Source organism: Canis lupus, chromosome 5 (assembly GCF_048164855.1).
Source record: "Canis lupus baileyi chromosome 5, mCanLup2.hap1, whole genome shotgun sequence".
Lineage (NCBI taxonomy): Eukaryota > Metazoa > Chordata > Mammalia > Carnivora > Canidae > Canis > Canis lupus.
The window spans coordinates 42219253-42239245 of record NC_132842.1 but is presented as its reverse complement, the minus strand read 5'-3'; the positions used below and the strand labels follow the sequence as shown (position 1 = coordinate 42239245).

Below are 19993 nucleotides of genomic sequence, written 5' to 3'. Positions count from 1 at the left end.
GGGTATGTCATGGGGATGCTCGTCCCACCCATCTCTGCATCAGCACCCAGACTTCTGCCCTAGATGGAGGATGGCTGGGGTGAAGGTGGCACCAGGATCAACTGACCTAGAACTATTCCTGGGGAGGGGGCAGCATGAGCACCTAGCCCTCAAGCCCCTGTGGTATCACCCATGATCTCATCAGACCTCACAAATACAAATTCAAATATAAAATCAGCAAGAGTTCAGAGGCAGCAGCTGCAGGGCATTCCAGCCCAAGTGCAGGAGCTTCTGAAGGCAAGACCCTGTATACCTGTACTGGTCCCACATGGGTGCAGCCTGCCCTGGTTCCTGCTCACACGATTTCCTAGTTTCTTCCCTTTATATTGGTAGGCAGCTTGGACATGTAGTCTCAGATCAGGATCCCCTCTTAAAAAACAATTTCTGCCTTAATATCATATTCAGTTTCAGCTATTGGCTTATTTCTCCGCTCCCTTTATTTTTTTTTAAAGATTTTATTTATTCATGAGACAGAGAGAGAGAGAGAGAGAGAGAGAGAGAGAGAGAGAAGGCAGAGACACAGGCAGAGGGAGAAGCAGGCTCCGTGCAGGGAGCCTGATGTGGGACTCGATCCCGGGTCTCCAGGATCAGGCCCTGGACCCAAGGCGGCGCTAAACCGCTGAGCCACCCGGGCTGCCCTCTCCGCTCCCTTTAGACCAAACTTGTTGAAAGAGTTGATGGGGGTGCCTGGTTGGCTCAGTCAGTTAAGCATCTGCCTTTGGCTCATGTCATGATCCCAGGGTCCTGGGATCGAGTCCTGTGTGGGGCTCCCTTCTTCTGCCCCTTACCCTACTTGTGCTCTCACTTTCTCTCTCTCTCTCTCTCTCTCTCTCTCTGAAATAAATAAATAAATAAATAAATAAATAAATAAATAAAATTTTTCTTTTTTGAAAAGAAAGAGTTGATGACACTTACTGTGTCTATGGCCTCACTTCTCCTGTGCCCCCAACTCCCCAGAATCTGCCTCATGCCTGCCCGTCCCCACTGGACTGCTTTCATCCATGTCCCCAGTCTCTTCTTGGTTGCCTAATCCCATAGGTATTTCTCACTGGCTTCAACCCCATAGGAACATTCAATAAAAGTGACTACTCCCTCATTCTTTCTTGAAATACTCTTCTCTCTTAAATTTCAGGATAAATGGTTTTTCGTTCCTCACTGGCTGCTGCTTCTCACTTTTCTTAGCTTGATGGCTTTCCTCTACCTGACTTCTCAATAATGGGGTTCCTCTCCTTTTCAGTTTCCACATACTCTCCCAGCCCAGACTCATCAATCCCCATAGAATTAAGAACCACATCTTCAGCTCACTAGCCCGAGCCTTCCCACTCACCTCTGAAGGCTTGGTCCCAATGTCCTAACTGACACTATGATTTAGAGTTTTGGTCACTTTGTGCCCCCAAACAAGAACTCTCGGCAATGCCTAAATATGTCCCCAGCCTCTCAGTGCCCCACCTTCGTGTCAGCCAAGTGTCACAGCCATCTTCCTGCCTATTCAGGTAAACACCTAGAATTCACTCTTGATTTTGTTTTTTCCTTCTCATCCCACATTCACACCACCAGTGACTTTCAATTATTTTATACTGAAAATAAATGTTGAATAAATTCTCAGCTTCCCATCTCCCTTCCCACACTGCTAGCCCAGGCACCATCCTTCACTTAAGTAGCATTGTCCTGATGGATATAGGTCAGTTTTTTTTTTTTTATCTCAGCCACTTAAGTAAGTTATCTACATAGAACCCAATGAAAATTACAATTATACATTTGAGTTTTACAGATCAGAAAATTCCATTGCCCTAAAAAAGGGCTAGAGGAGAAAAGGAAAACCAGCACTGGGTAGCTTTTGTTTTTTTTACTTGCCATGGTGTAAGAGCATTAAAAATTAAGGTGATTATGATAATGTGATAATGCTTTACTAACATTTATTGAGCAATTACTATGTGCCAGGCCCTATGGTATATACTTTTTATGGATAATCACTTTTTAAAAAAAGATTGATTGATTGATTGGTTTGAGGGGAGGAGGAGTGAGAGTGAGCATGAGCCAGGGGGAGAGGGGCAGAGGGAGAGGGAGAGAGAATCCCAAGCAGATTCTCCACTGAGTGTGGAGCCTGACACCAGGCTCAATCTCATGACTCTGAGATCACAACCTGAGCCAAAACCAGGAGTTAGATGCTCAACTGACCTAGCCATCCAGGCACCCCTGAATAATCATTTTCTATTCCCACAAAAATTGTATGAAGCAGATATAATTATTAGCCCCCATTTACAGACAAGAAAACTGGGGATCAGAGAGGCAAGTCACTTCACCAAGTTCTCTCTATGAAAATATATCTATTTCCACAATCCTTAAATACTAAACACACATATACACAAAAAAGCATGCAATCTTAAGACTGAAATTTTTAGTAGTATTAGCTTTTTGAGAAGCTTATTGGATTGCCTTCATTTTTCTCCTTTCACCACAGACAAAGGACAGCGTTGCCAGCCATAGGTTGGCATTTGTCCACAGAGGGTGTCTGGGAAGCACTGGTTTACCCTATAACTGACACCATGATACTAGCTAAAGTTGAAGGTCAGCTCTAGAGCATATCACTTGATCCCCTGAAGAAAAATTATTTGGCTGGCTCACTAACCTTTAATCATTCCAAATGGTTGGCAGCAAATGGTGGCCACTAATACATGTAGAGCCTGGCAAGTCCTTTAAGGATGTATTTGGACCTTCTCCAGAGAAGCAGCCTCTGAGGCCAATTGATGGCATCTGTTTGCATAGTCAGCACTTCCTTTTTATGAAACTCTGTGCCCCAGGGCGTCTGGGATTTACTGACACCCATTCCTGGTGCCAAGATCAAGCAATGGTCACCAACAGCTTCTTTTCCTGCTGCCTGAACCCCAATTCAGAAGTCAAAAATATACTGGCTATTTCCTTAGAATAAATCAGAAAGTAGAACAGTGGGGGTAGAACAGGGGTGATCAATACCTCCAATTGCTTGATGCCCCTTCTGTTGAATAAATGCCCCCACTAGGAAATAAATTCTGCCTCATGACAATTCAGATGAATCACAGGCTGTTACCCATTTATTTGAACCCAATCTGTATGACAGTTAAATGATATACAAATATAATACATTTTATCCATTAAAACAGTAGATTTTTTTGGCCCAAATCCTTCCATTGGCTCACACTGATCAACCAAAAGAGAGTCGGTAAAGAGTGACTTTAAGCCTCTATGGAGAACAGATACCAGTCTCCCTGCCTGGCCTCTCAGTTTAAGGCCTAGAGGGCTATGGATGGGTATCAGAGGGGTCCCCGAATATGTGAAGCAATGTCTGCAGGATGCTGTGGATTGAGGCTTAGCACAATATGCCCCGCAGGCCAAATCCATCCCACCATCTATTTTTACATGGCTTGTAAGCTAAGAATGGCTTTTGTATTTTTAATATGCTTGGAAAACAATAAAAAGAATATTTTGTGACAAGTGAAAATGATGTGAAATTCAAATTACAGTGCCCATAAAGGAAATGTTACTGGAAGAGAGCCACCTTCATTTGTTTTCTCATTATCTGTGGCTACTTCCATGCTATGAAGGCAGAGTTGAGTAGTTGTGGCAGAGACTGAACTGCAAACCATAAGATACTTACTATTTGGCCCATCACACAAAAAGTATGCCAACCTCTATGTGAAGTAATAATCAGAAATAAAAAATACAGGCTACTCGAGTATAAAGCAAGGTTAACATGACTTATTTTACTGGACAAATGACTCCAGAAAGGGAAGAAGAGATAGTTTAAGAGAAAAAAAATAAAGCAAGTGCTGGTCTATTGAATTCAAAATCTATAACCATATGTTTTTCAGTTTTTCACCATAGAAACAGGGCTCGCTGTCCCAATTTAACAAGAATATTATTCCATCATTGGCTTTTTGTGTCTGTTTCCAAATGAAATTTCCATGACGAGTCACATAGCAATGCGTAGTTGGAGCCCTTGTATAATGCATACAACCTGAATTAATGTCATTGAGCTGGATCCTCCTTCCCTGCCCTTCTCATTGCAGACAGTAGGCTTGGAGTACCAATCTCATGGTCTGAACACTGAAACCAGCTTACAGATCTATTTTTCAACCTAGGTAGTTTCAAGATGAAAACTGAAAAATATCTATAGCTTTGGACAAAATGAGAAATTAGTAGACCTTGAATGTTATTTGATACTAAACAACTCACCACAATTTCTTCATAAATTAGGAAAGAACTAAAATGTTCTTTGTTTAAAAAAGCAATAAAGAAGAAATAAACGGTCTCTAAAATCTAATTCCTGGGGCAGCCCGGTGGCGCAGCGGTTTAGCGCCGCCTTTAGCCCAGGGCGTGATCCTGGAGACCCTGGATCAAGTCCCACGTCAGGCTCTCTGTATGATGCCTGCTTCAACCTCTGCCTGTGTCTCTGCCTCTCTCTCTCTCTCTCTGTCTCTATGAATAAATAAATAAAATCTTTAAAATAAATAAATCTAATTCCTACTTGGACCAGTAACATCAACATTTCAGAATTAAATAGAGATACCTAGTGTTTAACTCATTAACCTGAGTAAACATGAATTGTGCTCCAAGAAGAACTCATGGTGAGAAAACCTTACAGAATATAACCACTCTTTAGCAGTAGAGATTTGACATGTCATAATCTGCTGCCATGAAACTAGAGGGGAAAAAACATCCATGGGAACAAACCATTTTTCCAACAGAGAAAGAAGAGATGCAATCACGACTTTTCCTTTCCCAAGCTGAGATCTCCAGAATATTATGTGGTACAATATATTAAAAGATTTCCTACAGAAACGATTTCATTTTGAAGTAAGTCAGAAAAATCAGAATCCTGAGATTTCAATATTGTAGGACTTTTCAGAGTCTTTAACATGCTAGTAAGCACTGTAAATCTATGAAGGCAGGATGTAGCTTTATTACATTAGCATGAATGGATTCTCCTAAACATGTATTCGTAACTCACTGCTCAGGAAACCAGCAAATCAAAATCACTAGCTCTGCCTTTCGGTCTGTTTTCTTGGCTGTCTGAAATAAAGCCCTCATAAGTGCCTGTTCTTATAAACTGGCAGAGCTAAGGTTATTTATGACAAATGTGTTAACTCAATGTTAGACCGTCCAAGGTGCCTTAATTTTTTAAGAAGCCAATTCTCACTAGAGAAATTTTCCTTCTACCTTCCCAATCATTTTATTTATTTATTTATTTTTAATTTTTTTTTCAATTTATTTATTTATGATAGTCACAGAGAGAGAGAGAGAGAGAGGGGCAGAGACACAGGCAGAGGGAGAAGCAGGTTCCATGCACTGGGAGCCCAATGTGGGATTCGATCCCAGGTCTCCAGGATCGCGCCCTGGGCCAAAGGCAGGTGCCAAACCACTGCGCCACTCAGGGATCCCCTTCCCAATAATTTTAATCCAAAATACTAAATGATATGAGACAACCTGATTCACATTTGAGGGGGGAAAGTCTGAAATTCATTTGCCTCTCCAAGTGGGTACAAAATGCAGTGCGTAGACATTAAAATAACAGAGGAGATTTTCAAAGTCCTTCCTTCTTGGAATCAATTCAGTAACTTCCCATTTCTTTTGCATTGCAAATCTGTGGTCAATTTTTTTGGCCCAACATTTTGAAGGACCCATTGCCTCTGCCACCAAAGATGTAGGAAAACTGGAACCAGTCACAGAGCCTAGGACACAAGTGTTGCCAAATGAAAGTAGAACAGTAAGTTTTCAGCAACTCCAAAGAATAATGCAATAATTTGGCTCTCTCTGCAAACTCAGGGCATTGATGAACTTTTTCAGCAGCTTTTAACCTAAAGCCAATTTTTCTTAGCTTTAACACTCCAGAAGAAAATTGTCCCTGGGTTTGACTAAACCAATTTTATCACCTCTACATTCTATGTGTATGCTTAGAAACACATATTACTTACAATGATTGCACGACCCTCTCCTGTTGCCTAGACCCTGAATTACAAACAAGTCTACCTTCTGATATTCAAGAGTTTTTCTTTTCTTTTTTTTTTTTGAGTTTTTCTTTTCTAAATCACCTTGAAAACCTCAATGAGCAGGCTTTTCAAATGTTGATTTTTTTTTTAATAAAACAAGCCAAAAAAAAAAAAAAAAAAAAAGACCAAGCAAAACAAAACAAAAACACTTTGTTCAGAGGAAATAAAGCAGATTTAAAGAAAAAGTTACAATCATTAAAAAATATCATTTAACAAGCTTATTCTTTACTTTCAGAAAACTTACAATGTAATGTCTTTTCATATCCTTAATTATTTCTCAGAGTATCTATATGGTAGTTGGGTATGGGGGAGCGCATTTGTCACTGTGTCTGTTGATCAAACGGGTTTACTTAAATAGTCAGCTTTGGGCTTAAATCAGAAAAAGTACAGTTTATTGATTTTTCAGCCTACTGGGTTTTTGATTTTGCCTGAAATGAAAATACAGTCACCCCAGGGGAAGGATGAAAGAAGAAACCAGATGAAATTATGTTTTTGTGAAATCATTAACTTGGCTTCTTTTTAAAGGACTTTTATATAGGTTTTCACAGAATCCATACAATCTGCCATCCTGTCAGTTCAATTTCATTGACAGAATTGTGAATAGGTCATATTAACTAACTATGGCATCTACAAGAGCTGCATCTAATCAATTTTGTGTCTTTCGAGGTTGAAGTACAGCAAAGTTCATGCTAAGTGACTTTCCTAGTAATAATAGTGTAACTAGCATTAATTGGGCAATTACCTTATTTGAGACACCTCACTGTTTTACTTGTCTTGTTTTTACTGTAACCTCACAATGACCCAAGGAAGGATGCCTGATTATCATTTGCATTTTATATAGGAAATAACTGAGGCTTTACAGAGGTTTAGTAACTTGCAGAATAGAAAGTTGGGTGTTTTTTGTTTTTTGGTTTCATTCTGTTTTGTTTTGTTTTTCCACATTGATTCACTAGTAAATACTTAGGTTTGGGAACTTTTTCTTCCATGGTGCATTTCAAGTTCCCTCAAAACACTTTATAATTAGTCAAGTTGACTCTTGTGTTTGATGATGGGCGATCAGAACATGTCTCCTTTGATTTACTTTTCTTGTAGAAACACCTAGATCGCTAGTCTGTGGTGCTGCTGAGATTTAAACCTGTGTATAGTGTGTCTACTAGCAGAGCCCATGGTTTTATCCACTATGCTAAGTAGTCTTCCGTTATGAAACACAAAACCGTCTTCCCTAATTAGGTGGAAGACAGTGTAATGTTTCCTTAAAAAATTAAAGAATTACCATATGATCCAGTAATTTTACATTTAAGTATATACCTGAAAGAATGGAGAACAGGGAGTTGAACAGATATTTGTACACTTATGTTTATAGCAGTGTTATTTACAATAGTCGAAGGTAGAAACAACCGAATGTCCACTGATAAAAAAGAATAAACAAAATGTGATATATACTTGTAATGGAATATTATTCAACCTTAAAAAGGAATGGAATTCTGATAAATGCTATGATACGGATAAACCTTGGAAACATTATGCTAACTGAAATAAGCCAGACACAAAAGGACAAATATTACATGATCCCACTTATTAAGGTACCTGGAATAGTCAGATTCATAGAATCATAAAGTAGAAAGATTTTTGCCAAGGACTGGGTTGGTAGGGGGTCAGGGAAGAGGGAAAGGGGAGTTACTGTGTAATGGGTACCAGATTTCAGTTTGGGAAGATGAGAAAATTCCAGAGATACATGAGGGTAATCGTTGCCCAAAATGTGAATATACTTAATGCCACTGAACTGTATGTACGTACACTTAAAATGATTAAAATGGTACATTTTATTATGCATATTTTATCAAAACAAAAAAAGTAGTTAGGACTTAGGTTTGCACTAAAATATAAAAGGTAGGCCACAAAGCAAAACAAAAATTGTATAATTCAAGATCTACTTTGTAAAAGGTAACAGTAATCAGATAAGTAGATCTTATTCTACTCAATAGGACTATAAATCTTTTTTACTTTGGTCTCATTATACAAAGATCACCATAGATAGCTAATAGAATGGTCCTTTCAAGATCACTATCAGATGGAACAACACGAAATACAAAGTATTGGTGAATTCCACCACGAACAGCTTATTTTACTGGATGTCTGGTAACATCTTATTCCTTAATTACCTTTAAAGTAAATTAGACACTTTTCTAGAAGAAATCTTGAAATATTACTTGCGAAAATTGGTTCAGATTTCCTTCTCCAATCTATATACTGGGAACAGCAAACACTTTGAAGGAAATATTAAACATTTTTTCATCATATATTGGGATTCTTTTCAGCAATATTTTTAAAATAATGAAATTGGCTCACTTAAGTGTCCTAGATTCTGGCCCAGTGTGATTATTTAAATAAAAATGAGATAGAAAATGATGTAGGCATTAATGTTCTTTGATTAGTCAGTGCTTTTTGTTGTTTTTGTTTCTTGGTCAGAAGCTTTATAAGCAGTCAAATAAAATTATACCTTGTGATCAATCTAGAGCTATGAAAGGAGTTATATCAACTTTATAGGATTTACTGATTAAAAAAAATGTAATTGCTCAGAATGTCATACTCTCTCTCCCAAAACTCAGTGATCTTATAAACAAACAAGTGAATATGGTAATTAAATATGGTCCCTTTTTATAAATTATAAACTCCAATCCATGAGAATGTTAAGAAACAGTCAATTATTCATTTCTGTTTTGTCATTATTTGGACATTGGATTTGGGTTCCCTGTGCTTGAACTGTTCTTCTCAAGTCATTACATGAGTGGCTTCTTTTTACCTTTCAGGCTTCACCTCAGATGTCACCTCCTCAGAAAGGCCCCCCCCTGACCACACTCTCTCTCAGGTGGTCTCTCTACCATCACCCTATCCCTCTCCATAAGATCATGGAGTCATTTCCTTGGGGGCACTTTAACACTGTCTCAAGTTGTCTGGTTTATGTGTTTGTTTACTTGTTCATTGTTTGCCTTCCCCCATCAGAACATGAGCTCCACAGGGCCAGGGCCAATCTTTCCCTGCGCTTTTTTCATCCTATCTAGCAGAGTGACAGGCTCGTAGTAGGTAGATTTGCCTTTTTCTTTCTGCCTTGCATCTCTTTGTGTAGACATTCTCTTTATGGGTGCTGTGGTAGGCTGATCTCAGCAGGCTACAGGCTGGACAACTAAAAGGTGGTGACCTACCAGGGGTTACAAAGGATCTGCAGGGCATCTGGTTGGCTCAGATGGATGGGTGTCTGACTTTTGATTTTGGATCAAGTTATGATCTCAGGGTCATGTGAACGATCCCCGCATGGGGCTCCATGTTCAGCGCACAGTCTGTTTGAGATTCTCTCTCTGCCCCACCCCCAATCATGTGTGTTTTCTCTCTCTCTCTCTCAAACAAACAAATAAATCTTATTAAAAGAAAAGAAAAGAAAAAAGGACCTGCTGGCTCCTCAGGCCTAACTTTACCTGAATTTAGTTACTCTAGAGTCCCCCAGAGGTACTCATAAATGGTACCTTATTTCCCTTTTGCCTCAGTCCTTTGGGTCTCTAGATTTCTTGTGCACCCCATGAGAAGAAAGGCTGGCTGAACTAAAGAAAATTTAGATAGCTCTGTTTTTTTCTCATTATCACACTATCCTAATACCTTAAAGTGACACATATCTCTCCCAAGTTATGAACATGAATCTGGCCTCTCTTTTCTGCTCTCTTCTCTGGGGCCTTATGCACAACATTAGCTCTGAATCCCAGGGAGCACAGAGAACCAAACACATGAAACACAAGCCCACTTGTCTTTTCATTTGAGAGATGGAAAAATCATGTAACATCACTGGTCTTTAGATCTTTGCCTTTACTGTTGGATAAAGTGAAGCAAAGCAACTGAAATAAGGGTGGGAAGAAGTTTACTAAGACTATTTTCTCAACGTGTAATTCAGAGTTCCCATGAGATACTATGTACAAGTAATAATGATGCACCTTTGAATTGATAGAGAATGACTGAGAGCAGGGCATTGTGAGCAGTCAAATATTTGTGTTAAAAAGGGTCCATCCAGGGCATTTTGGTGGCTCAGGGGATCCCAGGTCCTGGGATCGAGTTCTGCATCAGGCTCCCTGCAGGGAGCCTTCTCCCTCTGCCTGTGTCTCTGCCTCTTGCTGTGTCTCTCATGAATAAATAAATAAAATCTTTAAAGAAAAAAAAGGGGGGTCTACCCAAAGAACCAAAAACTGAGATGGTGGTAAGCTTCTGGTTGCCCCTGACCATGGCAAACAGCTAGTTCTCCCCTTCTCTTGTAACCAAACAGAATTTCTTTTTAGACGGTTCACGGCCACATAAGAAAACAAACTCAATTTCCCAGTTTCCCTTGTAACCAAGCATGAGTGTGTACTCTGGAGTGATGAGCAACAGCCATTTCATATGCTTCATATGCTTCAAGGCAGTGGGCTCCACCTCCCTACTCTACCCCTCCCCTGTGGGTGCAGGGTGGATGCAGCGGGGAGCATCCCGAGGCAGGGGGGGGACAGTGACTCTAGTGAAAGGAAGAGAAGGGCAGAAGCAGGCTTGTGGGAGCTGGAGTTCCGAGCCCTCTGGAGCCACACATTTCCTGCATTACTCTGCCTATTTTGTTACACGAGAAAGTAAAACCTGTGCATCTTGTTAAGCCACCCTTAGTGGCTTATTTGCGGTTTCTGTTGCAATAAACAAATTTGCTTTCTGACATAGTAAGCTTTACTTGCTGATTTCCATGCTGCCTCATAAGTTTTGCAAAGTGGCTTTTGCAAAACTAAACTTTTTGAGTTGAAAACAACCTTTGAGGATGACCCTATCCCCTCATTTAACTGATGAGGAAATTGAAGATCAAGTGGGTGCATAAACTTCTTGAGCCCCACAGGTAGCTTGGAATAGGACCAGGGCTTAGAACTCCTGAATTTCAGTTCATTGTTCTTTTCCTTCGTGGTCTAATTAGCAGGACTCTCTCCCTCTGAGAGGCCTGGACAACTTATTAGCTGCACGGGACTGCCTTTTTCCCGTCAACCTATAAGTAGCTGGCCCCACATATATACCAACAAGGCTGCTCTGGCTTCCACTCTAGGAAGGACGGTTGCTATGGGGTGGCACAGGCCCTCTTCTGGCAAGCCTCACTGTGGGATGGCAGGAGAATCGGGAAAACTCTTGCTTTTCATTCTTTTCTTGCTGAGCCTGACCTTGAAAGTTTCCCTTTCCTCCAATAACACTAATTCATTTTCCTATGACCTAGCATTGTGAAACTTGTCTAGGACCCTGATGCATGTCAGTTAGAAGCTCAGAAGGCACCTACTTGCATGATTCCACACCATAACATAATGAGTATTGATTATTTTTCAGATGTAATTTGGTAATAGAAAAAATCTTCTATAACAACTAGCAACGCGGGTAACTCCAGCTGTCAGGGAGACAGCACAGAGAACAACAAATCATTTAGTTTCAAGGTCTATCCACCAGGTGCCTGACCACAGCTCCCTTTGACAAAGGGTATTGGTATAGTCCTAATTAAGAAAACTGCCCAAAGTCCCCTGGAAGGTGCAAGGTAAAATCCATATAAGCGTATGAGATCCTCAGGCTTACTCTTGCAGTTTTCTTTTTTAAGTCTTGACTGCGATTTACTTATGAAACAAGGTATTTATATTTGAATTCTGCAAAATTTTGTATTTTACTTCCAGTTATCACATATTTCTTACCATCCTCATTTTCATCAAACACAGGTGGTTTGCTTGAGGTGTTGGCTCCCATGGTCAAGTCTGCCCAGACCCGGATCCTCCGGTTACAGTATCCTGGCAGAAACATTCATTTTCACTCAAAAGAGATCTGGAAGCCTTAGGTCGATAGCTGGGAGAGAAAAAGAAGTGGTATCCTTACAATACGGTCAGGAACTCGGAGCACAGAACTGTGGCTGCAATATTAACCTAATCTGTACTCTGAGAGCAGAATTTTTTGTGATTGAAAATGAAAACTTCATAAATAACATTGGGCATCTGGGAGAACCACCACATGGCCTTGTTGGGAGTGGTCCTGGACTTAGGAAGAAGGAAGAGAGTAAAATATTTCTCTAAATATGAAAACAAGTTTAAAATGTGGTGAACCACATTTTAACACGTATATAATAAAAGTAATACTTTACTGCGACTCTGTATTTTTGAGAAAATGTATTTGTTTAAAATTTTTTTTTGATGTTTGACAACTTTATTCCTTTTTGGTCATAAAAATACATTTCCCACCTCCTTCCTCCTACTCTGGAAGGTACTACAATGTAAAAAGAACAAGCTCTGAGTTTGGCTTTACCACACCAGCAAACTGCTAAATTTCACTGAACATGTTTCTTTTTTTCCCCTTCCCCTGAACTTGAAAATGATGATGGTCCTCTCTTCAAAGGCAAATTAAATGTGATTTGAGTTCAATACATAAAAGTATTTTCACAGTGTAAGTGTTTCATGATTTTTGGCCACTCTGAAGCTCAAATTAAAGGATGTAAGTAAGAGCTAAAAACCCCCTGAAAAAAAAAAAAAGTACATTTATGGCTTTGTTCATTTTAAATACTTTCCCTGAAATTGGTAAGGAGAGGCAGCATCCAGAGTTCTGGTTTTAAAACTGACACTAATAATGGCTTTGGGCCAGTTACTTGACCCGTTGTGTCTAAAATGGAAGAAACAATAGTGCCTTCCTCAAGAATCACAAGCTCACATGCCTACAAGAGCCAGGCAGAAATGCAGGCGAGTGCACTGGACCAGTGCACTGGCCATCAGTGCCTCGTGGAGATCCTGGTGACCTGGAGAACCCAGGCTCCATCTAAAAGAAGTCATTACTCTCAGATCTAGAAGTTTGTCACTATGGGACCAGGGGCCAGATCTTCAAATTTGATTTAAAAAAAAAAAGGGTGTGTGTGTGTGTGTGTGTGGTAAAGATTCAGATTTTATACAAAGCAGTATTTAAAAATTCACTTCAGCTATATGGCCTATGCAGATCTCAAGCATGGGACAAATGTGGCTCGAGGGATATAGTTAATGGGATAATGTCTACAAGGCAATTAACACAATGCCTGGCACATAAATTGCAAAGAATAGAACACTAATTTTAATAGTGTCTGTATTGCCTTACATATTATTTTGAACATCTGTTCATGGATTTCCTCTTGGAGTTTTTACACTTTTTACAGTTTAGAGATAGAATTGAAGAAAGTGTCCCAAGCAAACCTGGGGGAAGGATGAGTTATTAAAAAAGAACTTGAGAAGCTCCTAGGCAAGTCTAGAAGAAAAGCTCATTTTTCCATTAGGAAAATGTAAGTAAAGCCTTCATTTGGAAGGCAGACTCATTAAGGAAATGCTACTTTTCATACTAAAAGCCAACTGCTGGCAAAGTGCCTTATGGACTTTAAAAAGAATCATTAAATGGAGAGCAAAGAAAGAGTCAGCAATTAGGAAGCAACCAATTAAATGGTGGGGGGAGGCAGGTGGTAACAGGTGGCTGGAGCAAGCCCAAGGGGACTATTGACATCAGGAAGACAGAAAGCCCTCAACTCTATATGCAGGCTCCAAAAACAAACAGCCTTTAATTTTAGTACAAAAGGGGGTGAGGAAGAAGCAAGTGGGATGCCCTCAGTGTTTCAATAGGGGCCAAGGAGAAGCGAATGAGGTGCTCTCTGTTTTATATTCCATTGAGAGCTGAGAATAAGTGGGGAATACTGGGAGGGCAGAACCACAGATCACATTAGAGAAGATTGGTCCTAAAGAGAACATTGATTTTAACGAGTTGAGATTTTTAACACCATAGACTGGGATCACATTCTCTTTTATTTTGTGCATAAAACCCCCAGGACACATAATTTTCACACCACGCCCTAATCCTGTCATTCTTATATTTTTCTTCACTCCTCAGGCTCTTCTCAAGTAGCCTGTGTTCCTGTAGCATAAGATGTACCAAGCATTGACCTTGCAAGTTGTCAAGACAGAGAAAGAAAAGAGAAATATAACAGTTTGCCACATTTCAGAGTTCCATCTTGATGTGCAGATGATTTTGTTCACCAAAGATCCAGCGATTTTTAGCAGGAAGAAAAGATGTCAATAGGAAACCACTTTTGTGTCTGTTTGTGGAAGGGGGGGAGGTGGATGTGATGGCTTCTCCATTGGACCTAAGACACCCTTTCTTGTTTAGAACAGTCTTTCCCTCTTTCTCCCCAAGAGGATAACCAACTTAGGTAAGTCTCCCTCCTATGCAGAAGAAACCATCTCTGGCAGGAAAATGGAGACATATCTTTCCCATTCTGCTGCATAGGGCCCAGATGAGCTATAAGACTCTCCTCTGCCAAACCCCAAGCCACCCTGACCTCCTGGCACTAAAGTCTGCAGGGTTACAGGAGCATCATCTTAAGATGTCTAGAGGGCAGTGACTACGCATGCAAACGAATATCCTAAACGTAGAAAATCTAAGGGAAAAAGAAATGTGCCATATAAGAACACCAAAAAATATTTAGCTTCTACTCTGACCTGGCCAGTTATCAGATTATTCACAGCAGACTCATTCTCTCATGCCAGCGTTTGACCTCTGGCCTACACTTTTGGGGGCTGTCCACAGGTGAGCTTTTCTTTTTCTTTTTCTTTCTTTTTTTTTTTTTTTTTTTTCAGGTGAGCTTTTCTAAGCAGCTAAGGCCACCTAGGTAAAGAGGCATCGTCTTTAGGAACTGAAGAACCTACGCTGTCATGTGAGAAAGTTGCCCCTCTGAGGAACTGCTCAGGTTCATTGCCACAGCTTGTGCATAGAACGTAGTCGGCATTTGAAACACAGAACTTCTTAAACTGAGAAACACATAGAAAGATGGCAAGAAAGAAAATGTCATGAAAAACACCACTCTGTTGCACTGTTTACATCTCACCCACCTCGCTTCCTCATCTTTCTATATTAAGCATTACAAGTTAACATTATTTCCCTGTGAACCCTCAGGCCCAATTCATTCCCCTTTCATAGTTCCCAGAGACAAGACACAATCATGAGTCTAGTATATGTGTTACAGTCCCCTTTCTATGATTTTACACCACGACGTGTGTTTTAAATTAAGCCACCCAAATGACAGGGATGAGTAGGGACACTGGGCAGGCACCCTTCTTGTGATCATTTACGGTTACAAGTCTGCGAGCCAGGCACCCTGCTCTCTGAAGCTCCGACGTCTGCTTGTTAAGCGCCGCGTAGCAGTCCACGGAGTGAACACACCACGTTTTATTTTCCTGTGTAAAAATGTTCAACTCCTTCAGCTTTGGGGAAAACATCCTAGTGGAGACGAAGCCAACCATCCGAGGCAGTTTTGCTGGTTCGGAAGCCGCGGAAGAGCAACTGCCAGAACCACCTTGCGCGCTCACCTCCCCCAGCAGGTGACGGCCGAAGTCGGCGGGGTCCGCACCTGCGCCCGCAGGCGGGCGGGGCGGGGCGGGGCGGGGGCGCCCGCAGGGGCAAGCGGGGTCCACCCCGGCCCTCCCCGGTCGCGGCGGGTCCTCCCGGCCGCCCGCCCTCGCCTTCTCTCTTCCCCTTTAACTTCCTAGCTTCCCCGCGGCGCCCGGAGCAGGAGCAGGCAGGTTTATTGAAAAGGAAGCGGATGCAGACCCCCACTCACCTCGATCCTATCCCCGTGGCCCGTCGTCTCCGCCGAGAGGTGGCCCCGGGGCTTCCGCCCGGGCCGGGCGCTCGCGAGGGACTCCCGAGCCGCGGGGACCGCCACGCGGGGCGCCCACCTGTCCGGCGGCGGGCGCGGGGCTGCGCGGGGCTGCGCGGGGCGGGGCGGGGCGGGGCGGCGGCACCTGCGACCGCCGGGGCTTCCGAGCCGAGCGCGCTGCCCCGGGAGCGAACGGCAGCGGGTGTCCCCCGCCGCGCTCCCCAGAGGCCGCCGGGCAGTCGCCTGGGAGAGCGATGGTCCCCGGGGTGGGCGCGTCGCCGGGGGAGGGCGGGCGGGCGGGCGGCGCGGGGAGGACGGCGCGGCGGGCGCGGCTCCGGGCCGAGGGCGGGGATCCCGCGGCGCCGGGGCTCGGGCCGGAGCCGCCTCCCGCAGAGGCCGCGGCTGCCCCGAGTGACCCCCTCCCCGCCGAGGCCCCGCCTGCCCCGAGTGACCCCCTCCCCGCCGAGGGGCCCCGCCTGCCCCGAGTGACCCCCTTCCCCGCCTGCTCCGAGTGACCTCCTCCCCGCCGAGGCCCCGCCTGCCCCGAGTGACCCCCTCCCCACCGAGGCCCCGCCTGCCCCGAGGGACCCCCTCCCCACCGAGGCCCCGCCTGCCCCGAGGGACCCCGGCTGCCCTGAGTGACCCCCTTCCCCGCCTGCCCCGAGTGACCCCCTCCCCGCCCAGGCCGTGGCGGGGCCTCGGGGGTAGCGGTCGCGGCCCGCAGGCGCGGCGTGGGGAGGCAAGACTTTGTGTCCGACCCACGCGGGCAGCGGGGACCCCGAGGCCGAGAAGCTCTCTGGAGCCCGAGGACGGGTCTTTCCGTCCAGGGTGTCGCCGAGTTCCTTGTTTAGCTGCCGGGCAAACTGAGGCAGGGGCAGCGAGGATGCTCGCGGAGTTTAACGCGCAGTTAATGGAGAGAACTTTTTCCAGACCTAGGTTCGCCTCCCAGCCCCCCGTTTTGTTCCACGCACCTTTGTCACCCTGGACGTCTGCGTGTGGAGGTGGGACAGGGCCTGGGCACAGACATGAAGGCAAGCCCACTGCAACCTCCTCCTCCTCCTCCTTCTTCTTCTTAAAAAATTTTATTTATTTATTCGTGAGAGACACGGGCAGGGGGAGAAGCTGGCCCCCTGCGGGGAGCCCCATGCGGGACTCGATCCCGGGAACCCCGGGATCACGATGGAAGCCAAAGGCAGACAGACGCTCAATCACTGAGCCCCCCAGGTGGCCCTCCCTGGAACTCTTGTGTTCTTTTCCCTTGCTGCTCTCCGTACTTCCCCTTTGTAAAGATCCACATGGTCGAAATAACTTTTTATTGTTTTCTCACCAACCCGAGTCACGCATGGAAGACACCAGAGAACTGGCACCTGGCGCCTTTCTGTCCTGGGGGTGGTGGTGGGAGTGGTGGGCAGTTGTGGAGCCCGCGGAGACGGAGTGTGTAGGTCCAGGCGGGGGTGGGATGGAGACAGCTGCTCTGCAGCTCCAGCATTTCCCTGCCATGTGGAAATGCCAGCTCAGTGTTGCCAAATATTCAGATTTTAAAAGAGAAGCTAGCAACGAGAACTTCTGTGTGAAATCTCCCATTATTTAAAAACATTGGCAAGTTTAGAAAATGTTAAAAGACTGTGTTGGTCAAACAAAATGCATCTGTGGCTGAAATGTCTCTTCCAGATTCCTGTTTTGGTCTATCTAGTTGTAGAGTAGCAGGGAGTGCCGGAAGCATATTGGCTTTGTTCACCGTTTTTGGTAGCAGCTCTTAGAATGGTGTCTGCTGCATCTTAAAATAGCTGCTGAAATTTTTGAACAAGTCAGTGGTCCCCTTATGGTCAAGAGCCCCATAATTTACTCATGAAACAAAGATTTCAGAGTGGCTCTGTATCCTATTATGAGCCAGCCCCTTTTCTTTTTTTTTTAATTTTTTTTTAAATTTTATTTATTTATGATAGTCACACACACACACACACACAGAGAGAGAGAAAGAGAGAGAGAGAGAGAGAGGCAGAGACACAGGCAGAGGGAGAAGCAGGCTCCATGCACTGGGAGCCCGACGTGGGATTCGATCCCAGGTCTCCAGGATCCTGCCCTGGGCCAAAGGCAGGCGCCAAACCGCTGCGCCACCCAGGGATCCCCAGCCCCTTTTCTCTTCTTGTTCTTATCTCAGGCGTCGGCCCCATCCTCCTTTGAAAATTGGAATAACCTTGAACTTCATCGAACCTGTTCTCTCATTTGCACTTGGAGTCTTGAGGAAGGGATTTGCCCAAAGCTGCACAGTGAGTTGGTGGCAGAGCCAGGTAGGAACTTACTTTATGTTGTCAACACCTTTTGAAGAACCGGAGAGAGGAACAGATGCTTTAAATGCACATTTAATGTGGAATTGAAGTCAGGATCTGAAAGAGGGCAACCACATTCAGAAAAAAAAAAAAAAAATCTTAAGGAATTAATTTCCTGGAGAGGGTATTCTCTTTAAGGAAAAAAAAAAAAAAAATCAGGCACCCAGCTGAAAATACAATGTTGTTGTTTGGAATGTGGAAGTTTACAAAACACTTGAGTTATCTTCATGGCACGGAGATTCCCTACAGATTTGTTGGACTGGTATTATTACCTCTTCCTGGGAGTTAATGATAGCCATTTTATTACCAAGAAAACTGACATTGCAAGAGTGTAGGCTGAGACTAGAACTGAAGTCTCTGGAAGCCTCTTCATTTTAGTGTCCTGGTTAGTATAAAGGGCTTTGGAGTCGGGCAGTCTTTTATCCAAAAGCCATCTCCACCCCTTAATATTTCTGAGATCTAGACAAGTCACCGAGATATTAGACAAGCTCCCCTGAACCTCAGTCTCCCAATTTCAGTAAAGCGGGCAATGGGCATTCATATCAGCCATGACCGGTGGAGGATTAAATGAGATAATGTATAGGTTAATGCACTTACCATGGTGCTAGACAGCAAAGAGGGAGCCCTTAGAGACTGGTAACTTTTAAGATTGTCATTTTAATTAGCAAGCTAGCAGGTTCTGCCCCAGTGCTTCTCAGATCTGTTCTAGAAATCTTTCTTCTGATGGTACAGTCACTTTTGCTTAAAATAAACTACTCATCAGTCCTAATGTATCTAGTCCTGTAGAGGCTGGGCATACCACAGGTTTTGTGGGAAAATAGTGATTCTCGTTACCATCTCATATGTGGTCTAGCAAATGCAGACCTGTTTCAAAGAGCCGACTTTGTTTTAATCCTTTATTTATTTATTCAGTGATTTAGCCTCTCTTGCCTGAGTTCCTATCTCAAACGTAGCTGTCAGCTGTCGGAGACACTAAGGAGGCTGCCACACAAAGAAGTTACTTGGGAGACAAAGCAGGCCGGACCCTTCTGACAATCTCTGGAGCCCCCCAGTGGAGAGGAGAATGAAGGGAAAAGTAAACCAGAGAGGAAGAGTTGCCCTTGAAGTTGTCCACTGGGTTCCACGGCATTTAGAATAAAGTGATGCTCTTTACCTGAGCAGACAATCCCGTATACTGTCCATTCACTGCCAGTTTGTCCAGCTTCATCTAGAATCGCTGTTTCCTTTGCTCACTCAAGTCTAGCCACCCTGGTTTTGTGCTCTTTGAAGCTCATGCTGAGCCTGTCCACATCCCAGGGCATGTGAGTGAGCCTTCTTCATGCATGAACTCCTCACCATTCAGACACCAGCTCATATTTCTTTATCTCAGACAGAACTTCCTTCAACTCTTCACTTCCAGTTGTTTCTTACCCACTTCTCCCCTACGTTGCTTTTTCCATCTCATCACTCACCATGAGCTAGAATTAATTTGCTTTTGTAACTTCTTTGCTATGGTTTGCCCATTGAATGCAGGCTCTGTGAAGGTGGGAATGGCAACTGCTTTATCCACCATTATATATACAGTGTGAAACTGGTGTTTGGTATATAGTAAGTGTTCAATTAAATGAAGAAACATTTCTCTGTTCCCATCATTCTCTGCATTGCTTAGTACAGGAGGAAAATACGAAGAAGCTGCATTATGCCTCAAAGCAACTAACATTCCTGTGACATGATGGTCCTTTACTGGGATGTTTAAAGGGTAAAAAGACAGGTGACAAAAGATGGCTGGGCAGGAGGATTTTGTGGTTCGGGTGGAAGCATGACTACAGCCTGAGATTGATAGATACCCAAATGGCAGCCATTGGAGAGCATTGGCTGACTCAGTTAGTTCTGCTAGAAGGTGCCAGAAGCTTCAGTAACATTTGATTTGTGTTTTGAAGGGT

General features: G+C 43.5%; 2 protein-coding genes across 4 annotated transcripts in view; one reads left to right on the top strand and one right to left on the bottom strand.

Moving 5' to 3' along the window:
* Nucleotides 1-15842, bottom strand: part of STK32A (serine/threonine kinase 32A) — a 130649-nt gene extending 114807 nt beyond the window's left edge. For 2 of the 3 annotated variants that reach the window (XM_072826391.1, XM_072826393.1), the window contains exons 1-2: nucleotides 15703-15842; nucleotides 11786-11933 (exon numbers count right to left, since the gene is read on the bottom strand). In XM_072826391.1, the coding sequence (XP_072682492.1) occupies nucleotides 11786-11891 (106 nt within the window). In that variant the 5' untranslated portion in view covers nucleotides 11892-11933; nucleotides 15703-15842. Of the gene's footprint in view, nucleotides 1-11785; nucleotides 11934-14791; nucleotides 14894-15214; nucleotides 15401-15702 lie in introns of those variants that run through there. The other variant, XM_072826392.1, reaches the window with a different exon arrangement.
* LOC140634471 (uncharacterized) lies at nucleotides 15330-19769 on the top strand. The gene is made up of 5 exons (XM_072828439.1): nucleotides 15330-15463; nucleotides 15742-16007; nucleotides 16672-16772; nucleotides 17903-18032; nucleotides 18984-19769. The coding sequence occupies exons 1-5, from the start codon at nucleotides 15330-15332 to the stop codon at nucleotides 18989-18991; spliced, it is 639 nt and encodes a 212-aa protein (XP_072684540.1). The 3' UTR covers nucleotides 18992-19769.
* The last annotated feature ends 224 nt before the right edge of the window (nucleotides 19770-19993 follow it).

What these genes read in the sequence shown, in the direction of transcription:
- LOC140634471 (XM_072828439.1), top strand. Translation starts at nt 15,330, where the DNA reads ATGTTCAACTCCTTCAGCTTTGGGGAAAACATCCTAGTGGAGACGAAG. An exon ending in GGAGAGCGATGGTCCCCGGG is followed by an intron (nt 16,008 to 16,671) that starts GTGGGCGCGTCG and finishes AACTTTTTCCAG; the next exon opens with ACCTAGGTTCGCCTCCCAGC. An exon ending in GCCTGGGCACAGACATGAAG is followed by an intron (nt 16,773 to 17,902) that starts GCAAGCCCACTG and finishes TTCTTATCTCAG; the next exon opens with GCGTCGGCCCCATCCTCCTT.